The sequence below is a fragment of the Buteo buteo genome, chromosome 13, assembly GCF_964188355.1.
Source record: "Buteo buteo chromosome 13, bButBut1.hap1.1, whole genome shotgun sequence".
Taxonomy (NCBI): Eukaryota; Metazoa; Chordata; class Aves; order Accipitriformes; family Accipitridae; genus Buteo; species Buteo buteo.
In genome coordinates, this window is record NC_134183.1 from 3950812 (window position 1) to 3977885 (window position 27074).

General features: G+C 36.0%; 1 protein-coding gene across 5 annotated transcripts in view; it reads left to right on the forward strand.

Annotated features, from left to right (window-relative positions):
• PRKCA (protein kinase C alpha) overlaps positions 1-27074 on the forward strand; it is a 161503-nt gene that overhangs the window by 39242 nt on the left and 95187 nt on the right. For all 5 annotated transcript variants that reach the window (XM_075044249.1, XM_075044250.1, XM_075044251.1 and 2 more), the window contains exon 3: positions 20697-20779. In XM_075044249.1, the coding sequence (XP_074900350.1) occupies positions 20697-20779 (83 nt within the window). The remainder of the gene's footprint in view (positions 1-20696; positions 20780-27074) is intronic.

Genomic DNA, 27074 nt, shown 5'->3' on the forward strand with positions numbered 1-27074 from the left:
CTGTTCTCCCCAATGCTGAACAACATCACACCATAAAAATCCTTTCATTATTTGGATCTCTTTGTAGGTCCTTCTTTTCTTATTGAAGTATTGAAACATTCAGACATTTCATATTTGTGATGTAACTTCTTTAGTCTGATGTTTAGAACAAGTTTATTACTGGAAAAAATACAGTACTATGCTTATGATAATATGAAATGTTCATTTAGCAATTTATAATGGAAATTGAAGACTAGTTAAAAAGGGGACAAAACTAGTCATTCATATAACCGTGTTTTAAAAAAAAAAAATAATTCTTGTTTTGCATGCATTTCTTCACAATGCTTACCATTAGAATTGCTCTGTTAAAATGCTTTAAAATAAGTATTTTAGGATATAATTTTGTTAGACCTAAACCAAGAATCCCTTGAAAACTTCTTTACTATGTAGCACCTAGAATCTGTCTGTAACATTTGCTGCTTACAAACTTCCTGCCACCTGACATTTAACTGAAGTGGGTGAAAATTCTGCATCCAGATAGATCCATAGCAGGATACAGCTGTCAGCAGAAGTCTTTATTGAATTGTATTGCGTGACAAGATTTAGACTGGCACATTAAAGCGATACACATCAACTCCTTCAGAAACCACAAGGAAGTCTTCTTGTGTTTCAGTTGCAGACTTTCAGTTCTTTATATTTTCCCTGGATCATTCTTAAGACTGAATCGTTACAGCAGAAAATTAAGTTCAGAGTTTATCCTAACAGTTTCAGGATTCAGTTTAGGAAGCCAGATGCTGTTCAGCAGATAAGCAAATTACCCAAACAATATAGATATAATCTTAGATATAGAACTTCCTCTGCTATAATCCTTTTGTAGATACACTGACATGAGAGGAGCTGTGATCAGCCACACCAGGAAGGATTTTCTGCCTTAGTATTGAATACATTTTTGAGAACTTGGTAAGGGAAAAACTACAAACATGAAGAGCCAAAGGATTATAGTCATCATATTTTTCCAGGAAATTACTTAAACTAGTGTGAAAGAGTATTATTCATTATGGGACTTGAGTGAAGGAAAATATACAACTATATATTCTGCAGGAAAATTCTTTTTCAGGCTGTCAAAGGCCATGAATGAAACATTCATACTTTCAATGAACGTGTTGTCCCTGAAGACAGTCATGTTTTGAGCAGAATAAAAATAGTAGTTGAAAGAACGGAAAAGAGTATTAAGTATCTTAAGTAAAGGAACAAAAAATTCATTTTACAAAGCCTGGTTTATTTCAAGGTTTTATTATAACACAGCTTTGGGATATTGTTTTGTTGCATTTTCTGTGTGCATGTATGTGCTAGAATGGGCCCATAAAGTCCTAGAATGCCATCACTGGATCAAAGGTCTGAGGAACATTTTGGCAGCAAAGTCACTCTGCTCCCAGAAAGAAAGCACAGAGGGAGAATAATTACTGCTGTGAATTTCTGCACCTTAAATTGAGGTGAGCTATCTATCCATCCCAGATGACACAGGGTACTTCTTCCCTATTTTGCCCGGACATTGCAACAGTGAAGTCCTCATGCTTTAATTTTAGTTTGGAAACCTGGGAGGCTTTTTAAAAGCAGTTTTCAATTACTGTTTCCATTGGGCATTACACAGAGAAGGGATTGGAGTAAAAGAGGTTAACATTACAAACTGATGATCTCTTTTGTATAAAAACCTATTATTCAAACTGGAAATTCCATAGAGATAAACGGATCCTGTTAAGTGACCCATGATATATAGTGTATACTATACCTCTGTATTACATTCTTGATACAGATGATACATTAATAGTTTAAATGATTAAAACAAAATTTCATTAGCAGGAAGTAATCAGTGAAATGCATCCTCGCTTAAATCTGCTAAATCTACTAATACTTTTTGGCTTTTAGTGCTCACTGACGCAGCAGTGTAAATTTGATGCAGCATGCAGTCCAAAAGCTTCTTAGGCTCTTTTAATCCTAAATTCATAAAATGATGCCTCTACCCAATGTGTTGCTTCATTTGAGGTACAGGTTCCTTGCTACAAATGAAGACCTATCACGTGAACACAGATTTTCACCTTGAGATTCAAATTCTTTACCAGTTAATCTAAAAATTGCATTGCTAATCTGTGTAGTGGCTGGCTACATCTAGGCATTTTGCAAGCCATACAAAGAGAAAATACGTTAATTCTCCACTTGAAAAATGATGATAGCGGAAGTTATACCACAACCTCTGACTCAATTTTATTTTCATCTTGTCATTTCTATGCAAAGCATGCTGTGAGAGTACAGACTGGTTTGTAAACTTGGAAATTTACAGGCAATTCGTAAAGTTGGACACACCTGAAAATTATTAAACTTTTCCATAATATGAAAATGTTAAATGCTGATAAAAACATACATGTAAATTGAACTTCTTACCCTATTCATTCTAACCCAGTATATTTTAAAAGGTAATAAGATTCATAGGTAGCAGCCACTACCTTGCCTAGTAGCCAAAAGCCAAAAAATTTTGAAGTCCTGAAAGCAAACAACATTTAGATGGACAGAGGTTTCCTGTGGATCATATTAAGCCTGTGATAAGTGCTCCACATAACTCAATCACAGACAACATGGAGTATAACTGCTTTTCATTAAATTCAGTTATTTCAGTTAGAAAACTTAATGACAAAGGTTGCAGCCAGGAAAAGTTAGAGTATATTTTCCCCATCAGATAGAAAAGAGGCAATTAAGACATCTTCTAGGTCATTGAATGAGTCTAGACACACTAATAGCCACTAGGGAATTTACATCTATTCTTCCAGCTTGCATAATATGTCCAGAAATTGGTCCAAAAAGTGCAGGAATGAACTGAAAATGATGAAAGTCAATGTGCTCTATTTATAGGGGACTTTGGTTTGACTGTCCTTACACATACGCTGCTTGGTCCTAAATGAGCTTTCTGCTGCATATTCTCTATACGGAGGGAGACATAAAAGTTGACATGATCAAATGCCTAAGCACTCACTGTGTAGAAGGAGGGCAGCACTTAGACACCAGAATAAAGATAAAACAGTTTTTAACCTGAAATCCCTAGGAAAGAAATCTTCAGTAAGTGTCCTACTAATGGAAACCAGAAGGCACGAGGCAATGCATTAGTTCTCATTCGGTCACGCTGGCACAGGGAATTCTCATTTGATGCAGTGTGCTCAGACGAACGAGCCAGATGCATCAGCTTCAGCCAAGCAGCAGTAGCTGGCTCTAAGCACAATGCATACACAGATTATCCTATTAATTTAAACCTTATTTTACTTTAGCCAACATATAGGATGAGATTAATCCATTCACACTTAAATGCCAACATTGTAAGTTTTAAACTCTGAGAGATGTCTTGAATCCCTTTATAGCCTACGGAGAGAAATGGACTCTCCTCAGATGTGATTAATCTCATCCTAAAGCATTTTTTTTAAAGAGTAGTGTCCATCTTTTCTAATGGGGCACCTTTCCACATGATGCAGGCAATTTACATCAGGATGTGATAAAGCACATCTTTTAAAAGAAGTGCCTGTTTCCCTCCATTGACTGTAAAGCAATGAGCTCAAACAGATGTGATCTCTGGTAATGTCTAAACATGTAGATGAGATAAATGCCACTGATGTTCATTTATAAATCTGTAATAATCAGGAAACCGAAGACAATCCCCCCCTCCTACTGTAACTTGATGAATCATAATGTTTCAGTCAGGAAGAAGGGTAATGTTTTTATTTACGAAGAAAAGTCAACTGTAAACCAGGAGAGAAACCAAGCCATGTGTCGCTCAGCAAAAGTGAAGACCTGGATTTATGTTTAACAATAGTGTCCATTAGCTCACCAGGTAGGAGAGCTCTGCTGACTTCATATTTGGAGGAAGCCAGGAGGGCGTTAACATGAATGTATTAACATGAATGTAAGCACTATGCAAAGGAAGCTGTCATGTGAACATAAATGCTTTTTCCTCTTAAAGCTGAACAGACTTTATATTAAATTCCTCTCTAACAGAATGATAAACATGTACAGCATTACTGGAAGTAGAATTTAAATGGACAAAGTATGCCTGAGAGGGGAGTCATTCACTGAAAAGCCTGAAAGCCTTCTGAGTATGCCGAGGTTTTAATAATTCTTGTATCAAATTGAATAACTACCCTGAAGTAGGAATAATTTTCCGCATTAAAAAGATGGCATGGGGTTTCACTTTTTTCTTCTTTTACCATAGGTCATTTTTAAAACCATTTAACAAAGCCTCATGTGTAATATCCCAAAATGAAGAAGCCAACATAAAGCATGGCAGGCCAATTTATATTGTACAAAAGCTCCTGAAAACAAGCTAAAATATGCATCACTGTAAATCAGAACAGCATGTGCCAGCTACTGTCAAAACACAAGTATCATGGAAGTTCATCAGGTTTTGCTTGCATCTTACTCCAAAAAATTGAGCTAGTGAATGCAAAACATAGACTGTTACAAAGTTAAACTCTTACTTATGTTATTTTTTTTTTTTATTGTTTCTGTTTGGTTTACATTGAATGACTAATTTACAAATGCTATTTAGTGTAAAGAGCCAGTATTTTGATCCACATAGGATTTTTTTTGAAGGTGAAGGTCTGTCCCTTTTCATAAAAAGCATTGTTTTCTTTTAGTAACCATTCTAAGTGAATTCACAGTACCTTACTTGACACTAATCAATAGATATCAGCCTCCTTTTCTGCCTCTCTATAGGGTTCGGTGATTCACTGTCTCTTTCAAAGGGAGTGAAACCACAGCAGGCAATGTCTTATTTCAGCAGACCCTTAGTCTAATCAATATTCTTCCATATTCCTTATGTTCAACATCACTTGTACTTATCAAATCTGTTAATCGCATCACTAAATGAATTTCATGATGCAGCTGTGTTTACCATTATAGCTGAAAGGTAATCCATCTTTCCTGGTAGGATTTTGGGAATAGTAACTTTTTGATGCAGCGTTTTAGTATAGAGGGCAACTCTTAAGTCCATGCAGTGATGGATTTTCAGTTAGCAGCTATCTTCTCATCTGCATTGAAATAAACAGTTGAGTATGTGTCATGTTCTGTGGAAAGGCTTTCCTTACTGTACTAAACATTCTGAATGTGCATTGGGATGAAGGTTTGTTTTCTGCAACCTGTATAAGAATTTGAAGTCGTTATAAACATCTTGCCAGTAAAATAGCTTATTGTTTTTCTCTTATTCATGACAGCAAAAGTAGAATTAAGGAGAGCTGAATAACAGATTCAGCCAGCATTTCTTAGTAATGTAATATGTTCTTATTAAAGTATTTTAAAAAACAAACAAACAAAAACTCAGAGAGTTGCATATTCCTTTAATGGGTTATTTTGAGCTTCCATTGAAGGAGATACACTTTTAGCAGATTGACTTAAATGCCAGTTGGGTAATTGAGCAAGAAGAAAAGCCATAATCTTTTTCTTTAGAACAGAGAGTAATTTAAAGCTGAAATATGACTAATTGCCACAATTGAACTTGTGAAACCCCTTGCATTTGTTAATAGACTTACTGTGTTAATGTCTCTGTGAATGGATGTAAAATCCAAACTAAAAAAAAAAACCTTTTTCTACTTTTAAGACATAAACATGATCTTTTGTTTTCCCTAACAAACAAATAAAAATGCATGAAATATGAGTTTACACTATGTAGCAGTACTTTTCTTTTAAAGTTTATAATTTTTTTTGGCTTTTCTACAAAAGCTTAAAGCAATTGAAATAGTATATTTAAAAAAAATCTGTTTTATAGATATATGAATGTTCTGTGGTGAGAATGAGATTCCATTATGCAGCAGGGAAATTAACTATGAATTCCCGATTACAGTAATACGTGGTATTACTATTACTAGTAGTAGTAGTGTTAGCTGTTGCTTAGCAGAAGTATGTCTAAGGAGAAAATATAAGAAACCCTCTTAATTCTGCAGTTGTACTGTAAGGCAGTAGAGAGAAGGAAACAAATACAAAGACATTGAAATAAAGAAACTGGGGCTCTATCCTCAGCAACTTCAATGCACATTGTCAGCACTGCACATTTTTTAAATAATAGAACACATTTTTTCTCTTCCTTTTTGTTGTTACTCATCTTCAATTTGTTCCAAATTCTGAGTCACTTTCAGAAATCTGTTTATAATGAGTTTTATCCAGTCAGTGAGTTTCAGAACAAATACTTCCATTGGTTTTTCAGTTGTAGAAATTCTCACCAATCACATCTAATGTAACACAGGCAGCCTCTGTATTATTTTTTAAAAAAATTTAACAATTACTATTTCAAAGCACAATCTTTGGCTTTAGAAGCATATGTTAAAGGAGTAGCAGATGGCTGAGGAAATGGGACGAAACCTGAAACAGGAATTTTCCTGTCTCATCTCTATCATGAAGATGCTTAGCCTTTCCTCATGAGGACTATGGTGCTGTTCCACAACCCAGGTAAACTGCTCCAAGGTGGAAGTTGTCTGGTCCTGCCCTGGAGCTGCGGTTCATGCAGTTGCCTGGCTAATTGTCTGCACGCCAATCCTTTCTTGTGCAGTAACTTGGGGGTTTTTGCTCCATCAGCATATAAGCACCAGTAATGTGCCAAGGAGAGAATCCTTGAATGAGTACCCTTGTGCCCACTCAGCTAAGAGTGCCAGCAAGAAGAAGGGTCTGGTCCAGGGCAGGAATAAGCAGCTGGGGAATGGGGCAGGTACCAGAAACATTTCTTTAAGCAGTGATGCTGGTTTATGCCCCTGTGAAGCAGATCTAAAACTAGAGACTAATGTTCTTTTCTTTAGTAGAGAATTTGACAGGCTGAGGTTGTTCAGCTTGTTTTCTGCCCGCTGAGCACAGACAGCCTGTGTCATAGGAGAATTCTTGCTGCACTGAAACTGTAGGCTTCAGTTGTTGTAGGTTTGCCCTCCAATTTGGAGGGATGTTTTTACTTAGACTTGTGAAGAAACTAATTTTCCAAAGAAACTTTCTACGGAAAGACTCTAGCTGCAGTGTTTTGTGACTTCTTCACATTCTCTCCCTCTTTTATGGCCATTTGCCGAAGACACGTTTTAGTCCCATTTTAACAGTCTGCACTGAATTTATGAATGACATATTTGCAAATTAATCATGACAGCCTTTAAGCAAAGTTCCTGCCACACTGAAAATTCATGTTGCAGCTAGGTATTAATGGAAATTTGATTTCTTATATAGTAGTTTGTTGATGTATGATACTATTCTGTATGTGGGATGCACTTTTTCAAACTGTGGAGCCTGAAATTAGTTCTACCTTTATTATACCACTTCAACATAATTCATGTAGAATTCGTCTGTTTGCTTGCCAGTTGGATTCTACTGGAATTTGTTATTTTCCATCCACTTCTGTAGCAGTTTCACATTGTTTACAGAGAGAACATGCAGTTTTGTATAAGTCACTTGCTTTCATACAGTTTTACTGCATTATTTTACTCAATTTGTGAAGGATTTCAGCACCCTGTAGTGGCAGCATTAAATGGTGTAAAATGATTGAAAATAAAAACTATTTTTGGCTGAAATAGCAGAATATTCACAATTGGAAATATTAAACCCCATTTAAAAAGTGTGGGTGTAATGTAATAAATGAGCTGCATTATTTAAAAGGACATTATTCAGGCTATTGAATATAAGGACTTAAATCCAAATCTTGCAAGCAAAAAGGTGGCTTTTTTTATGTTGCTCCAAACTAGCTATGGAAGAATATTTGTTACTAAACTGAGGCCTAAGAAGAAACATTGCCAAGTACAGACATTGAATCATTAGAACTTAGACATTCAACGGGCAACATTGAATGTCTGAATTACGCGACTTGGGAAGTAAGAGATGCATGAACATAGATTGTAGCACTGGGGAAACTATTTAAGTGAGGTGACTTGCCACAGCCTTTGTGGTTCATGTACTCTGCTCAATAAACCTTGAGGTTTTGTCATCTGTTCCCAGTTTTTGCCATTTCCCATCATCATTGTATGGGTTTCATAGCACAGCAAAGAAATCTTGTCCCGTTGAAGTGCTTTAATTGCAGTATCCATATCTTTTCTCATGGAAGCTACTCAACAGTACTGTCTGTGTATGTTCCTTTGCCATGATTGTATGTATTTTCTTGCATTTATGGCTGTGGACTTGCATGTGTGGATGCGTGCAGTTTCGTTTTTGTAGTAGTGTGGTTTGGAAATGTGGGACCTGATCATAACCAACTGCTGTGCTATGCTGCCCAGTAGAATGCAGATCCGTGTTTCATGCATTATGTATCTAGTGACTAACTGCTCCCAGATGTCATTTTGGGGCTGGATGCCAGACCGAGTGTCTGGTTTTGTTGGTTGGGTTTCTTCCCCCACCACCACCCAGACTCACTGGAGTGGTAGAAGTTAAGCTGCAGTAATGCAGAGAGTCTAATGACACATTTCTGACCTATACTTAATTCTTCCTGGGGAAAAATAAAATAGGTCCTTTTTTTAACTTATCCAGATACCTAGCAGGGTGATGTATACTATGACTCTAGCAATAACTTTACCTTTTAGAATGGATAGATCCATGAGTACTTTTATTAGTTTTGGAATAATACAGCACCCCAGGTATCCCTAAGTGCATTGTGGAGGCTTTGTACAAGACTAGTTTCTAATGATGTTAAATGCATATTCTAAAAAGGCTGAATTGCTTTGTTGCACTGTGTATAAGAAGGGGGGCAGTTAAGTTAGTGAGGGGAGAATAGTTATTATTTATGTCAGAAAAACTTTAAAGTTCAAAAGAAAGTGGTTTCAGTGGTTTCTTTTCAAGAAATATTCATAAAGTTGTTTTTCTGTTTTTTAACACACACAAAAAATAGAGAGATTTCTTATTTTACCTATTAGTAATCTGTGCTTTTTAAAAGTGTCAACTGAAAGCTCAGGTTTTGGTGGTTGTTTTCCTTACCAAGTTATAGATTTGATGTGCAATTGTGGAATGCTTTAATTTTTTTCAGTTGCTTTTATGATCTCTTCTAAAGTGGTAATATCTCATACAGTAAAACCTTGAATAAAAATAGTCTGAAAAGACAGTAATGACAGAAATTGATTTGCTTCACTTTTGGACTGTAGACCCTTTAAGCATGTTCCATGGTGAGTAGGAATGAGTTGCAATCTCTTCTTCTGGGTTTTTTTGGAGGGGGGGGTTGAGTCATGGCTTACTGAATTCCAGTCCCTTATTGCTGCTTGAAAATTCTTGGCCTGTTATAAGCAATATTCTCAGATGAATGTCAGCTAACATATCACTGACATTCATGCCTCATTTTTTACTTGCGCTAATATATTGCTTTTAGTAAATACATGGGATGGGAAATAGTGTTTACCTTTCCATATCATGAGAATACTACTCATTCTATCTGACATAAACTAAGAAATATTGTTTATATTGCTGCTTCAGTGAGCCAGGAAAAACTGCACAAATATGTCATGACCGTATGGTGGAAAATGCTTGTATACTGTTTTCATAGTCAAGGTTCTATGTGACTTAATAACAAGAATAGCCATTATTCTTTCTATGAACTAAGAACTCAAATGTAGGCTAAATTTTGGGGAGCATTTTGAGATAAAGATCAAGTTCTAGGAATGTTGTCTATACTTGAAAAATGTTTTGAAATCTTTGTCAACCAGCTAGACAAACTGAAGAAATCTCAGTTCTTTGACTTAGTCATGCAAGCTGGTTTGAGTTTTAACATTTATATAGGTTGTTATTGCATGGTTGCTTTATCTAGTATAAATCTAGCATAAATCTAGGCTACTATGGTGGTCTCGTAGTTCTATTTTTGTGCTACATGAACTTTCATGTTCTGTGTATTGAGCTAGCTTGGGGAACTAGTCCAGCTAAAACCTAACCTTGCCAAAAAAAATTGACTGCATAAATGTTAAGACATAGAAGCAAGCAGACAGGGCCGCTGGTTTTGACAGCAATGTGCCATATGTCAAATTAAAGTGGTCACTTAACCATGACTTAAGAAATCATCACTATGTCAGCTCTGCATGCTGATGCAGTGTTTCCCTGAGAGTGCAAACGTTTGAGCTGGCAAAGCACTGGGAACCAAGATGTGTAACTAGGAAGGGCTTTACATGAAAGCCTAGTGCTGAATTAGTAGACCGATGGGTACAATAAGTTCAGTTTTCCCGAATTCCTGTTCAAAATGTACCTTCAACATTAAAAGTTGCACTGACTATATGGTGACAGATTCCACTGACTGGTGCCATACTGGTTTTCTTGCTGCAAATCTCCCATCTCAACTACTTCTTTGTTTGGAAATATTTTTTTCTTTAAATGTTTTACTGCAAATGTAAGTAATTTGTTCATAATTAAATTACACGTTTCTATGGTTTCATATTTTGTTATGTACATACTACCTACCTCTGAGCCCACAGGTATTTCCTATAAATACTACTTTTGCTATTTGGAATGAATTACTGTAACTTATGTCATTCACTCAACCAACCATGTAATTTTGATAACTACAAAACCGAAGGAATTGATTGGCTTGTTATGAGTCAATAAAGTACCCTTCAAGCATACTGGGGAAAAAATATCTTCCACCTATTGGTTGAGGGTGAATTCTGTAATTTGTTTCTCTATGTGTTTGTTGTCTTATGTGTTGTCTTATATTGGCAATAAATTTCTAACTGTAATTGGTCTGTTACAGAGTTTTATTTTTTTGTGTATGTTGTTTTTCTTCCTGAGAGCTTGCAGTTACTTTGGGATGAAACTATATTTTCAGTGACTGATGAGAGTAGGAAAGTGATATTGAAGTTTCTAGCAGATGACCCTTTAATAAGATGTATATAATTGGATAAGACGTGTAAAAAGTATTGGGCATCTGTTGGGTAACATAAAAATAGTGAAGTGAAACAGCAACAGAAGAAATCTTAAGTTAACAAAACCTCTTCAGTTTCTTCATATAATACTACTCCTGAAACCGAACGGTTGGGTAATACTAAAAACCCCAGTCTGAACCCTTTGAGAAAAGTGTTTAAAGTAATTGTAATTTGGTTTTATTAGTATCCCTCATGTCCAAATGGAGCTGAACTTTCTCTTTTCCCTCTGTATCCTTTGAAAATTTTAGCCATATCTTTTGAACCTTCTTATTTTAAAATGGTTTTTGCTATTCAAGCCACACTTTTGATGGGTTGAGAGAGGCAGAGAATAGTTATTGCCATTAAAAAAAAATAATAAAAAAAATCTGTGTTTTCTTGGAATGGAACTTCTGGAGGCCTCCGGGCAGGAATGGCAAGCGGCTGCTGGCTCTTTGGTTGTGAAGCTGTAGTTGTCAAAAAACCTGGAGAGAAGAGGAGGCGAGAGGCTCGTTACCATAGACCAGCATGAGTTGCTGTTGTGTGATGCTTTCTTCTGACATACGTCCCATCCCCTACTTTTACCCTTTGCCTCTTCTGGTGGGTCACTGTGAAAGTATGTATGAAGTAATCTGGTAACCATCTGTCAAGTAGAAGTCTTTCAACTATAATAACTATACCCTGTAGAATTCGGTATTAAGCAATTTCTTGGCGCAGTATGCAACTCCGCACTGAGAGCCATGCTACTGATGCTGCCCATCCCAGGTTGATGTAGTTGGTGCCAGTTGGTGGTGTTCATGTATCTTTATTATCTTCTCTTTTGTTAGTTGATTGGACCATTATTTTCATGTAGGTTATAAATTAACAGGACTGTAATGTTGATGTATTAATACCTCTTTTGTGTTCAGGAAAAGAAAGCTACCAAATTAGAGCTAATGTAGAATAAATTACCAGATCTGAATCTTAATAGTAATTACAATCCAGCACCAAATGGGAATGCCTGTATATCTTCTAACTAAAGATACTATATATTGCACTGCAAATACAGTAATACAATGAATACTGACAATTTCATTATATCCAAATGACTTGATCTGGCATCAGCAAGAGACTAAGTAATGCCTTCCAAGGGTATTTTGTGCCTTTGGGGCACAAAATTAATATCTTTCACTTTTAATGCAGTCTTTTTAGCACAGAATATACCACAGAACAGAGTACAGAAATGATTAATCATGCAAACAAAAATAAGCTAATTTTTGCAGTTTAAAGCACATTTAGATAGCAAGTTTAACTCCTATATAGTCATTGTCATTAAGCAATACAAGGTGAGTTTTTTGTGACAAGATTTAAGAAGTTTTATAATTATCTTTTGATTTAGACCTTCCCCATGCTGAAGGAAACTAGCAACTGAAATTAGACTGAAGAGAAGGAAGTATGTCTGGGCTGGTGTTTCTGTAGATCGGTATCATAATTTTCTTCATACTTAAGTTTATATAATTTGATAGCAGGCATAAATATCAAATGGCATATAAATGCTGTTATAACATTTGCTTTGTGGCATTCGATCTTTCATCCTTTAAAATGAAATGTTCTCCTTTCTTTTAAAAATAAATAAATATGCAAAGCATGAGTATTTTGCTTTAATACATCTGAAGCCCCGTTGCGGTATTCTGGAATCATGATTATGTGGAAGTTAACATCAAAGGATTCTATCATCTTTTTAGTGACTTTAGCATACGTAAGTAAATGTAGAATTATGTGATTATCCTTGTTAGCAATTGTGAAGAAAGTCTCGTTTTGGGATTGTGTCCAAACAGGTATCACAGGAAGTCTATTTCTTGTAGTTTAGTCCTTGGGATATGGCTCTGTTCATATTTCAAATAGCTTATTCAATGTCAATCTGGCCTCACTTCTTCCCATCCTGAAGAAAATGAAATACCGTCTTTTGGCAATAATGGAATTGGTGTGTGGATTGTGTTTACTGGCAAGTAAGGTTCATTAATTTTGTTAGTATGTTATAAGGTTTCTCAAACACAACTGAAAGCCTAGACTTAAATTCAAAATATACTAAAATACTTAATATTCAGCTCTTGGCATTCAGATTTGGCATTTCGATTGTTATATTTGTGTCCATACAAATCATACTCGAAGGAGGAAATGTTTTGGCTTACAGCCACCAGTAGCTTGATATCATTAAATTATGAAGTAAAGTGCTGAGAAAAACAAGCTATAACGTTAGTACTAAAATGTTCTAAAATATTTTTTAAAACCTCATGGTAAAACCTTACAGCTGTGCTAGCATGCTTGCTGTATTTCATCAGTGTTCCGTGCTTTGAGCTGTGAACGGATTCAGACATTACTGGGAAGCATGGCGCAGGCTTTGTTAAATTGACCGTGTGGGTGATTTAACGAGAGATGAAAGATTAAGAAATTGCATAAGTCTTTCAGACGTTTGTCTTCAGTGCATTAGGCATCTCATGACTGAACAATAAAGTTTTCTGCTTGGCTGGCAGTGAGAAGCAGCTCTGCCCACGGCAGCTTCCAGAGCTGGGGTTCCGTCAAGTTGGTCCTGGACTCGGTGGACAGGGGCAGAACTGGAAGAATGTGGTGTGTGATGGTGACTGGGCTTGTAAGAGCAAAGCCATTGTGATTGCTCTTAGTTTTAGAGAAGCTTTACTCATTGAGGACCTCATTCTTTCTTCATGCTAGATGATGGGACTGGGATTCAGCGAGACTGTCTTGTAGCATTGGTAGAGGCAGTTACCATGATTTTCCAATAGTTCTTTGCTTTCTGTTGGCGTAGAGGATCCCAGCTGTATTACAAAATAAAATCCAACAGCTGCATTTTGGAGATCAGTTTCATCTTGTATCCTGTTGTTTCATACAGCCTTAAAATACGTACAGCCTGTGCTGCTTTGTACTGCTCGCTTTCTCGGCCCTTTATTTTTGCGTTGGGTAATACATCAAACTGAAGGCAGCTGCTTTATTCAAGGCATCCCATTGCTGTGATTAGGGTCACTGCTGAATTAGTTGAAAAATTTGAAGAACTAATGTTTAGTGTTCACAAGAAACATTTGAGGGCTTTCCTATTGTGTTAGTTCTTTAATTGAAAGAGCTGTGCTGTTCCTTGCTGATGTGCTTGTACACAGCTACAAAGTAGATTATAGCAGACACCCAGAGTGTCTTTGTTGCTGGCATACAACATGTTAAGATCAGCATATTTTTAAACTAAAGTGAATTCAAACTACAGAAGCGATATAAGAAGTCTGTGATTGTGGGTCATCTTTTTTGCTGTTACAAGTTCTTGAAATAGCTATTCCAGCACCATTTTCGATAGACAACTTCTGCGTTATTATTCATTTATAAAATGGGACACCTCAAAAGAGAGACATTAATAGCTTTGTGGAATTTTAGCGAGGACTTTACATAGGAACGGTGATCTCTGTCTTCTTTTAAAAGTACATAATTAACAAGTAGATTAAAACAGTGTTGAATACTTCATATTACATTAAATACTTCAATATTTTGAAACTCTTCCTCAGTTTTGCAAACTTTGCACTACAGTTTTAGGGGAAAAAACAATATCATGTACCTTCTTTTCCCTGTAATGGAAGGCAGAAATAACAAATCTGGTATAGTATGTGTCTGAATATAGTATTGAGACAAATCAGAATATATTATGTGAGGTATTTTACCAAATCCAAACTGTTTTAAAAATGTGTTACATATATAGCTGCAGGTATATATTTATGATTTTTGTCCCACAGTACTACCAGGTCTGCCAAACTTGTAGGTATATGCATTCTTTACCAGGCATACAGAGTGTATTTGCACACTGTTGTAGATCTTGCAAAGCCAGCTTACCAGCAACATCCATCTGTTTTATACTTAGTGTAAAGGAGTTAATGACCTGAGTAGTTAAGACTGTCCAGGCGATCTGTATAATCCTTTCACACAAATAAGATACTGTTGCCACTAACCATTGCTTTCTCTTCAATTTTTAAAAATATGTAGTAGAGGTCTTATTTCTGTCCTCCCTGCAACTTATTTAGCCTAACTGAACTTTACAGAATTGAAAAACAAAATCTCTGCAGCAAGGTCAGATTTATGAACCTGAGGATATGCAAATCAATTATTGACTGGTAGACTTGAAGCTTTGAAGTAGGAATCAGCCCTAATTTATCAATATTGATTTTATGTAGTCTCTATACTTTGGCTTCAGGGTAGGTTTTGGATGCTGCTTTGAGAAGGTAGTTTGAGTTTTACAGAAACTGCAACAAAAATAAGGATAATCCATGAAGCAAGCGATGTGTAGCACTATGCAGATTAGTGCTGTAGAGGTGCTGTGTGACCTCGTGGTGTTACAAAAGGCTTTAAGAAGCTTAGTAACAGGTTAAGGTGATGGGGAGAGACAGTTGTTTTTCTTATTAACTATGTTATCCTGGAACAGACTGTATCTTGCCGGGCTGTAGGCTGTTTTAGTGACAAAAGTGTTGTAAATGCCAAGTGGAAAGATTGCATATAGCGGTTGTAAGTGTTAGCCTGGGTACTCTCTTGAGATAGCACTCTTTCCTAGATGGGGTGAAACATTGGCAGAAAAACTAGCTGATGTATTATAATTTATATGTTGAAAAAGTTAGGGTAATGTAATTTTTAAAAATTCCCTGTGGATTCAGTATGCTAATAACAATGAAAGGTAGCACTTCTTCTGTCTTGTGTTTGTTTTATAATCCATAGCCTTGTTTATATTTAATATAAAGGGGATTTTCATTATTTTTTTACAATCATAATATATTCTGAAAAGGAGAAAGACAAGTATTGCTAAATCCAATTTCTTAATTGTTACTCTTCTTGCTCTGGAAATATTCCCTGTTCCTGAATTTAATCTATTCCTAGTAAATTTATTTAAACAGTACAGCTTATTTAAATAACAAATGTAGTTGGTATTTAAATGATTTGTCTATTTTGAAGTAGTACCCTATTTCCGTTTAATGTAATTGCTATATTTAATCTTAGGATGAACTAATGCATGCCATGTGACAAATTCATTCATTGCTTGGTGTCGTGCAGAAAACACAAGTCAGCCGGTAATATGGGCCCCTTGGGGAAATTCTGTGGCCTCACTGAAAATGCAAAGCATGTGAAACAGCAACATAAGAATTATGCAGTGCTCCAAGCTACTGTGGAGGCCCTTAAAGTTCTCTAGTATACTCTGAGAGTAATACAGAGAGTGCTTTTGTGCTTATTATACTTCTATTGTAACTCCTTTTAGTCCAATTCAGAATCAATTCTCATTCAAAACCCCAAAGCAGAAAACCAGCAACAGATATTGAGTGTACGCAGAGTTATTTCCCTGTTGCTGCCAATCAGACCTCTTCTAGCACTTCCTTTGGAAGAATCGATACTTGAAACCTAAAAACTAATTATGTAGCAAGAATATGTATACCTGTTGATGTTGGGCAACTCATTATAACAGCAGAGCCACAGCTTTAAAGTTTGTTTAGATGGGAAGACAATACACGATTTTTACAGTGGTTAAGAATTTATAAATTTGTCATTTGAGTTGAGAGAATAGTCTTGACCATTACAAAAATGAGTCAAAGATGACTTGAAAAAACCTCACTGATTTCTTTATAGACAATAACTGGCAGTTCAGTTAGACTCTCTTAGAAATGTATTCTCTCTGCCCTTTAGATTTGCAGCTTAATTTGTTTTACTGAATAAAAAAATACTGTGGTGCAGTAGAGATATTCATGTCTATTGGAAAGGCTCATCAAACCTGTTGTTCTTCTTCCAAAAGTGGGAGCATAAAAGTGATTTTTATTTTTTTTTTAAATATCTGTTGGACTTTTTCTAATAACTCCAAATTGTAAACTATATAACTTTTGTCTTGATGCTTTTGCCCCTAGTTCTTTGGAATGCTAGTGGTTGTAGAGCTCTCCAGACGTATGGCTAAATGATGTGTGGGTGACTGGGGCTCAACAATGGCTTTTCTCCCTTATAGATCATCTAAAAGAGAAGATTGCTTCTGTTATTTATTATTGTAATATTTCATTTCTGTCTCATCAGTCTGTGTCATATATGAAAGCTACTAGTAACGGTATTTTTTTAGCATATAACTCTCACCCGACAATCTATCATGATAACCTTCGCACATCACATAATTTAGAAAACAGTTTGAAATTCACAGCAGTGCCTTGTAACTCTAAGTGACTGATGACAATGTATATATTATTAATAACAACGTGTTTTTCTCAGCATTGCGCACCGACAGAAGTGTTGGATAGAATGAATTGCCCTCCATTATGTATCATAAATCCCACAAATCACGTAGTGCATCTTCTGCTTCTTTGCTTTGAGAATGCATTGAGTGCTCCTTTACCACTTTCTTCCTTGTTTTCATGGTACCCATTTAGCATATCCTGCCCTCTGTGGCATTGCTGGGAGGATGGAGGGCGAGGGATCAGCCTGGTAGATGCGGCCTGCCAGTGGAGAACTAGCAGTTAGTCTGTTTTTGCAACACAAGGCCTATTTTGTTCTCTCCCTTCCTCCCTGCGCACTCCCCGCACCCCCTTCCTGGGCTGCTGAGAGAGTATTTGTCTCCAGCAAGTCCAGAGCTGGACAGGATGGAAGCTCACAACCATATTATATATACCACAGATCAAAATCACGCTGTCAAAACATGAAAATATCTCAATAATTTTCTTTTTAATTTTAACTGTCAGCCTCGAGATACCACTTGCTCTCGAGCTACTATGCATAATGTGTGCCAGCTCGCTTCCACTTATACTCTTTTTAAAATGTAAAGCAACAAATTTCCTGGCAGTCTCTGCAAAGTAATGTAATATAACTTTCATTATAAGAAGGTGGTGAACATAATGTGACTTCTTAACAGCTGCAATAAGTGATGTGAAGCTATTAACATCTTTTCAAAACAAGTAACAAGTGAGAGGTTATTTTTCATCTCTATTTCTAAAAAAAGGGCGCGTTATTTTAAGCAGATAACATTTTGCTTGCACTTATCTGAACTAAGTAAATTTTTACATGAGTTCTCTAGCTCTGTACTGCTTTGTGAAATTAAGACTTTAAAAACTAATGCTAAAATACACTCTAATAGCTGGATTTCAAAATGAAAATTTGGATGTTAAATTTTATGTATGGAAATGATGGCTGCTAACAAGGGATTTTAGTTCACCCTTATAATTTTCCCCTTAGATTTATGATTCTGTGAGAGTTGCCTATTCCATTGTTTATTTCTATGTCAAACTATTTGGTTCTTATCTGAGTATTCTCAAAAGGTGAGACAGGTCTGATGCTTTTGAATTGCTTACTAAGGAAGCAAGTTCTTTGGAGGTAGGTAACCCGTTACAAATACAAAAGGGGAATAAAGGAAAAAGAATTGAGACTGTCCATGTTGAGGTGCACACAACAGTCAGTCTATTAGTAGACTGAACAGAAAGGTTCTAAAAAGTTGAGTAGCCAACATTGATAATTGAAGCCTTAATAAGAGACTTTTTTTGAAGTGTAGCTTAAAGTCCAAAAGGACAAATGCTGTCTGGTTTACTTAGTTTGGCAGCTGAATTGGAGTTTCCATTGTGGTGTGATTAGCACTGTTTTCACAGAAGTTAGTAGCTAAAGTTCATTAACAATAGAACGAGTCTGTAGCAAAGAGTGGCACTGTTTTTCCTGCATATATAATCTTGACACTTATGATATATCATATTAAAAACAACGTCGACATTGTCTCTAGTTGAATGAATTCTTTAACACGCTCTGAGACGCTGTCAACTCAGAGATAGGATGTGACTACAGTATTTCATAAATATTGCCCCAATATGCAGAATTTTTGTAACGTACACTTGCTGAATAAAGGCAGAGTTGGAGTAGCCAGGCTTAAGATCCTAATTTGAAAGGCAGGCATCAGTAAAGCAGCTCAGTTCTACAACCTTTCCAGAGATATTTCTCAGATCTTTTGCATAATTATGTTGTATTTTGCAACTATATGATCACTGCGTACAAAACTAATTATTTAACTTTTTTGTTTTCTAAAGGATGCAATGAGATTATTTTTTCCCATGTGATTTACTCCTGCAAACATAAATCAGACTATTGTCTTCAAGAGTGGAAGGTTTGGAACCAAAAATACAATTTTGAAGCAAAACATTTCTCAGCTGCAAGTAATATTAATAGGAATTGCCACTTAGTGATCTTCCAGTTGGTAGAAACAAACCATCGAAATGGTAATTGTAGGATTCATTGGGATTTAGATTGATTAACAAGCTAGACAACCAAGCGGGCAGTATACATTGAGCCAGAACTCTGGCTCATGTGACATCAGCAGAGCTTATCTGGAATCAGTGGAGCAAAGCCCAATTTATTCCATTTGCCCAAAGAATAAACATATGCCATGTCAGAGATAGAACAGTTGGAAACAATTGCTGCATGGGATGATGATGAAAAATAGCTGGAGAAAGATATAAGGGTGTTTAGACTTCTTTAAAGCCAGACGGCTGACTTCAGGATGTAAATGAGGCCAGCCTGGCATTATGGTGGAATCATCATTGGATGCTGCAATGACATGAAGGTGCAGTTGATAACATCTTTCTCAGCACTCTTCACTAGGTGAAAGAAATTCATATACATTTTAAATGGGAAAGAGAACTGTTAAAGATGCCTTATTAAATGAGTTGTTTAGAAAAATTGAGATAATTTAATTTCATTTTCACTGAAGTTGAGGAAATTCAGTGTTTGCAATTGTCAATCAATTGAAATCTATTTTATTCTTTAGAAGCGTCCTTTGAAATAGTGGATTTTTATGTATTGGAAATGCAAAAGTTAAAGTGTTTGGGGAATGTATTATCTGCAAAGAAATTGTGAATTACTTTTGAATCATTTCATTTTAATCTCCTGACTCATTGCTTGATGGTATGGTGTTTATTTCAAGATTTTCACAATCTCAAATCTAGATTGTTCTCTTTTGTGGAAATGTGGATCAATTTTGAAATATCTGAACTAAGCTTAATATTAAGAAAGAACCTGTAGTGAGGGTGAAAAGCTAAAACACCTCCTTCTTGGAAGTAAGCACACTCAAGCAAATTGTTCTTTTTATGTGGCTTGGGGGGGCCATGTATGACCTACGCTGCGTGACAACCTATAGCCTCAGTCATATGACATAATCAAAATAAGCTTTCCTTATCTCAGAAAGAAAAAGTCCTTTCAGATCATTCATAAATTTTAAACGGCAGTCATATTGTAATCAGGAGCTAATTTTCTTTTCACATTATCTCCTGCCATTCTGTGGTATGAGAACACTTTGTTCTGTACAGTAGTCCTCACTCAGAGCTTTGGTTTCTCACAGAAGTAATTAACTAGTAAAGACTTTGGATCTCCGTCAACATCTTCACCAAGGCATGCAGGTGAACAAATCCCATACCCAAGGATGGCTTTCACTCCAGCTTGACGCTCCTCATTTATGCTTCCTGCTCTCGCCTGAACGCACATTGACAGTTCCTGTTACAGATACGGATTTAGATTCAGGAAATGTGGCTTCATAAAATTGTTCATCCCACACTATATTTTAATGCTATGAGCTGTCTTAAACATTAAGAATTTATCATTGTGTGGAGTCTTTTGATTTTTAAATGTGCATGCTTATCCCCTCTTTAATTATATTGTTTACTTGATGTCTGCCTTGTATGTCTTTATTTAACATTAGGCTCTGCTTTCCTTCATTGACTTACAGGTGAAATATTTGACTATAAGTTTTATTTCCTTTGTGATTGTATTTGTTACAACAGGAAAAAAAACCAAAACCAAACCCTATGCCATTCTAACTGTTGGTTTCCCTTTTCTTACTAGTTTGCTGTTTTGTGGTTCATAAGAGATGCCATGAGTTTGTTACCTTCTCTTGTCCTGGCGCTGACAAGGGACCTGACACTGATGTAAGTACATTGACATTTAATATGCTGCTTTTACACATAGTTTTATGTTGTTATACCTAACTGTGAGAATGAATTACAGATAATGTCAATAGGCTGTTTATGATAGATAATTGTAGTCTGAGTGGCTTTTAACAGTTTTGAAGTGAATATTTATGGACTGTAAGATCTATTTTTGGTAAGAAAAGTAACAATGAACGTGTGACCAAGAACAATGTCCCACAGAATGTGACAACCCTGAGGTGCTTACCCAAGCATAAAGTCAGCATTTTCTTTTTGTTTGCTTTATGTTGGATGTATTTGATATTAACAATTCCCAGGAAAGGCTGAGGCTTTTTCTGAGTTTTCTTTGTATCCATCTTATCTCAAGGTGTATCTTCAGAGTTGACTCTGGTCCTTGTCCTCTCCGCACACCAAGGATCTATAGCTTCAGTTAGATGACAGTTTAATCTTGAGCCAGCTGGCTTATCTGAGATAGGTTTTTGAAACAATTATAATCATGCGTGAGCTAGTATACCAGTCAGGATACACGCATTCTGTCTTGCTCTGTCAATACTTCTATATACACGTAGCATTTTTGGTCAAGAACCAGATTTTACTTTCAACACATCTGCTTACATGGTGAGACGCATGCACAAGAATTTTGTGTTACACTGCTGAAATAATAAACTAATCTTGTTTGTTCACATAAAAATAACATTTCTTTGGGTTTTACAAATTCTACTTTACAGTGAAGTAATTTAACATCTGCTTATGGGAACAATACATTCCAAGTGTTCATTGTCTGAACGGCTCTGTTTTGTTTCTTATAACATATTCATGCTCTAGATTGTAGGCTATTATCTCCTCTGATGAAATGCACCAGAAGACTTTTCTTGCTAGGTTTTAATGAGCTTCTCGTGAATTGTTTTAATATTCTAGCCATGAGATCAATGAACAATATATGGGCAGAAGACACAAGGGGGTTTGGAAAATTTGAGATGTTAGAAAGTTCTCTTTTTTAAAAAATTTAAATACAGGGAACTGTCAAAGAACTGAGAAGAATTTTTAAAATAGTTTATTTTTTAAACATTTCACAAAATCTATATTTAGGTACATAAGAAAAATGTTTAAGTTAGGAGTGTAGTTATCCCATTCAGTTTCTCCTGTTTAGCTGATATAGTCACTTCCAGAGAGCAAACCAGGTTTTAGGTGACCTCAGTGATACCTGTGGTTGGTCTTTCTCCACTGGTTGCAGAGAGAATTGAGTGGGGGTGAGATCTGACAGTCTTGTGGCAGCACGCTGAAGTTGGTGGCAGAAACACTGCTCTCCTCAACATCCGTCTCTTCTCTTCCTAACTTTCCCTCTGCCCCCTCGACGCTTACGGAGAGGTGACCCACTCATGAGTCTGCCCCTGAACAGTACCTTTGCCCAGAGATCACCTAGCTTCAGTTACTGCTACTATGGCAACTGCTTACAATGGAAGAACCTTCAGAGGACTTGAAATAACCTTGCGAAAATCAACTGAATTATATTAAAAGTATAATTGTAACTGAAGCCTTTCTTTTCACCTTTACATCTTTTCCATATTCAGTTCTGGTAACTCATGAAATGCTCCATTATTTCATTTGTATCTATCTCCAGCCAACTTTTTCTTCCTTTTCACTTTTTTTGTGCTTAGATCCCCATCTCAAATTTTCTTCATCTTTCATCAGCTGCTCTACTATTAAATCAATCATGAAGGCAGGAACAAGAAACCAAAATTATTCTTCCTAGGAGTGAAGTGTGGAGATTGGATCTGTCTGTATAGTATAACAGTTAAATCAGTCTTTTGGAATTTGGAAGTTGTGGATTTGAAGTGCCTTGAGCTACAGAAAGGCTGAAATCCAGGTGTCCCCCAGTCCAGGGGAGTGTTCTCATCACTAAACTATCATGCAGGTGGAAACACCTACTTTCTCCCCATCTCCTGTTTCTAAAAGAAAGTAGCCATAGCCACTATTTTTTCTGGTGGTCCGGATGACTTTAGGTATAGTCAACCCATTTGCATCCCACTGGGTGGCGTTTGGGTGATTCTCTGAATTCTGTAATTCTCCCCACACTTTCTCTGTTGTGTACGTGGGCAGTCCCAGCACTGCCATTGCACTGCACTCTCTGCTACGGGACCTGCTTTCCTAGAAACTCTTACCTCCAGTTTATTAGGCAAAATTTGTGTGTCAGGTGAGCGACTGTTATTACCAAACTGAGTAAAGGTCACCATTACCAGATAGGAACCAAAGTAGGTGACAATGCCAGATTCGTCCTGATGAGTATGTCTGTAGCTGTTTTAGCAGCAGTCAGGCTGGGTGAAATGCAGCTTCGCAGATGTCTGTGGCAAAATACGTGCTGAGCATCAAAGGAGCCAGAATTTCAGCAACAGTCTGAACAGTTAAAGAATATCTGTTTAATTACTTGTTCTCTAAATATGGTTCATACCTACAAGCAACACGTTGCTGATTTGCTTTGGTTGGTCCTAAAACACAAGTAGAATAAAGCAACTAAATCTAGTTTTAAAATACGCTTGCTTGTGATGTAAGAGGTTAATGAAAGTTATTGTTGATTGGCAATTTTAGTGGTGACACACGAGTAGGCCTTCTATATCTCTAGTGAATGGTTTGACTCTTGGAAGTGTTCTTGATTATTTTTTTTTAAACATGGGTTCTTCAGGGTTTTTCTCCTACTGTTCATTAAGTGAGAATACACATTTGCGTGTGAGACCATTTAATTTTATCGAGAACCTCTTCATGGTTGTAGAATCTGTTATGTGGCAGGTTGTTAATAGTCTTTAATATTGCTGACTGCATTTCGTGATTTGTTTTTTTGGCCCTGGTGATTAAATAAATCAGCCTAATGTCTTATTTTAGTATTTGGATTACCAAATGATCATTTTCAATATTTACACAGAAGCGACATCTCAAAAACACTTTGAAGATTAAAAGCAAACAGAAAATAAATGTTTTATTAAAATTGTGCTACATTAGTGGGTCCTATTACACAAAGATTGTAGAATGTTTTACTCCTAATGTTTAACTATAATGTCTACCGTTTTACAATTCAGTAACTTATTCCTATCCGAGTTAGCACAAGCTTCATTCTGAAATGTAGTGTGCTATAGAGCTTATCATAATATTTAGCAGATTTTTAAATATTAAAAAATCCTTTTTCTAAATTATTTCATGCAGGTGCACAATTAATTTGCATACTCAAATTCTCCAGTTTCTTTGCATGATGTAACCTTTCCATTAATTTTAAGAGTAATATTGTCATTAATAAAATGAAATTTTCCAGAGTGATAATTATAAATTATAATAAAATTTATTATTATAATTATTATTATAATTATCAGTTATCATGCACTGTACTTTTAGCATGAGGAAATCCTTACAAATACATCATTAGAATAATTATCAGTTAAATTTGTTTCATTTAATAAGGAGAATCCGAAGTCAAACAGTCAGATAGGTGCCCTGCAATGGATGACAGTCAAGGTTGGAATGCAAGACATTTCAATATACAAAACATTTCCCACTCGGAAGCAAAAGTGCCTTTAACAGCCAAGGGAGGCATTTCTTGCAGGCAGCTCTTGCAGGTAAGTGTTCACAAACATCCCTGCTGAGGCCTGAGGTATCTAGGACATTATGGCGAGGACTTATTTATAGATTTGTCTTGAGGCGAGATAGTATGGCATTCATGCTACATGCCCTCCAGGGATACAGAGAGTTTCTGAGCAGTGGGGTTTATTACTCGCTTAGGAAGACTCCAAAGGGGAGAAAACCCATAATTTTTAGAAACTTCATTCTGAATTCTATGAAAGCTAAAGGTATACACGTGGCTGAAGGGTGAAGTCGAAATTTATCTTCAAAATAACGCTCTTTTGAAAGAGATCATTGAACTACTTTAAAAATACATGGTGTACAGAGAGATTTCTATCATGTAGTTATTTTCAAAACTCTTTGGAACATCTTTTTGGCTACAGCAATCCCCTGCAGAAAGTGGGAGCTCCACTGACAGTTTGAGTAATTTCTCTAAATATATTTAACAGTTGCAACGAAAGTTATTTTTCAATTTCTGGATATTTAAATACAGACATTCAAGAAACAAAGGGGATTTCAGACTATGCTATCCACAGACCTTTTCTTATTTCCTAGCCTTTCTTATATGCCAAGTATTTAATAAACTGACTACTCAGCTGTGTAAAAGTCCTGTGCTCTGCATCATGCTAAAAATAGTGGTGTGCAAATATTGTCTCATCGTGTAACACTTTTATTTGCTACACTATTCTATTGCTGTAAAAGGCGGAATAAATTCTTGTTATTACTTTAAAATTAAATGCCTTAATAAAGGTGAGTGTAAAAGAAACAAAACCTTAAAATCACTCTCTTCTTGCGTGACTCAGACTAGCTGAAATGTGAGGTTGAAAGGTCTGTGTTTGTGCCAAAAGGAAAATAATACTTGTGAATAAAGTGGTCGTCCTTGACTAGTACTGAAATGATGGTGTCTGGGGAATAATATCATGTGTCAAATGAAATAAGGATTCACACAATCAAAAAATTTTATGTTTCCTTAATACTTGGCAGGGTGTGAGCTCTGGTGTCTTAGCAAAATACCAGCTCAGGAAGTTATTTTGCTGCTGTCTAATGGCTCTCTGTAGTTTTGAATAGAAATTATTCATCTTCTCTTCATGGCCAAGTCTTTTATGGTGATGCTATTGAGTACAATTTAACAGCCCCTGCTGCTATTATACTTTAAAGTTACATGAAGCATCATCTCCAATTCAGATACTTGGTTTTGGAAGATTGCTTGGTGTTCATAAAAACTATTTTTAGTCATTGATGAAATGCTTTATAACTTGAGTAAATTACTGTAAAAATGTAAGAGCAACCTCAAAAATTGACTGCTGCTGTAACTAGCTTTGTTAAGATGTGTTTACTATTAAGGAATCACTAGTCAAGTTTCTTTCAAAAAGGTTACTTTAAAATTGAGAGATAAATCTTTCTACCCTTTGTTGACAGAACATAGTGACCAGAAAGTGTTTTCAAACTGCATGTGATTTATTAAAATGTTCCCAATTTCATGCCACATAGAATTAAAAAAAAAAAGAAATCACCAGTAATTTAAAGTAGTGTTTGACTCTATAAACTCGTACTGAAAAAAATTAATAAAAATTAATATAGAGTGCACAAGAACTCAAACATCACCGTCTCTGGATCAGCACTATTTTCCTTTCAGCTTATACTAATATAGGATCCAAAGGAGGTTTATGAGCAAAATAAATAAATAGAAATTAAAAAGTGGAAAAAAATCTCAATGAAAGCAAGTGACTATACAGTCAAGGGAGATTAAATCTGACTTTGTTTCTCAAAATTGCAGTGAGCTCTTGGTATTTAAGCGCCTTGAAGAGAATGAATTGATAAGATACAGATGTGGGTTTATGCAAAATGAAACAGGAAAGCCATCTCATCCCATTTGGCAGGATAACTGACCTCATGGGTGTTAAAGGTGACATATATGGGAAAGATTTTAAAGTCAATAAGCCTCTTGATATTGAAATTATTTGGGAGCTTTGTTATTTTCAGCACATTTGAAAAATCAGTCTAAATTTGATGAGCTGTGAGGTTCTGTGGGATGCTGCAGGAGTTAAATATTTTTGTCAGTGCCTTGAATATTGGAATAATGTATAGCTACACCATTTGCAGCTGCCAGCAGGGAGGACTTACAAGAACTAGAAGACAGTATTTAAGTTCAGAATTTTTTTCATGTATTAAGATACAATTTAATAAAACAAATTTAAAAAAAATCACACTTGAGAGGGGAAATAAAAAAATAAATCTATGTGAACTGTTCGTGAAGTCAGCATTGCAGAAGAAAATGAAGCAGGTCTTTTAGTGGGTCATAAACTCAGTACTGGCCAACAGTGTACCTCTGATACAAAGGCAATGAATTTCCTGCAGGGATATGTTAGAAATTATTACTCCATTTTTTAGTGAGATGTTTTATGTAGAATTCTGCAGCTCTTCAGGAGAGGAATTTAGAAAAGAAGTAAAATGTTAAAGGTCTTTAAAGCATGACCTTTGAATATTTTCCATGTCTGTTAAGTTGTAACCAGGTATCATATGAGCAGCTTGCGGCAAGGGAAAATTAACTACGTAATGGTGAAGTTTTTTAAGTGTAATGATGGGTAACTTCTTCGATGGGTTACCAAAAGAAGAAATTAAGATTTTTGTTTTGGGGTTTACTTCTCTAAACAGTGCTGTAGATCTTATCTGTGCCCTCATCGGAGCT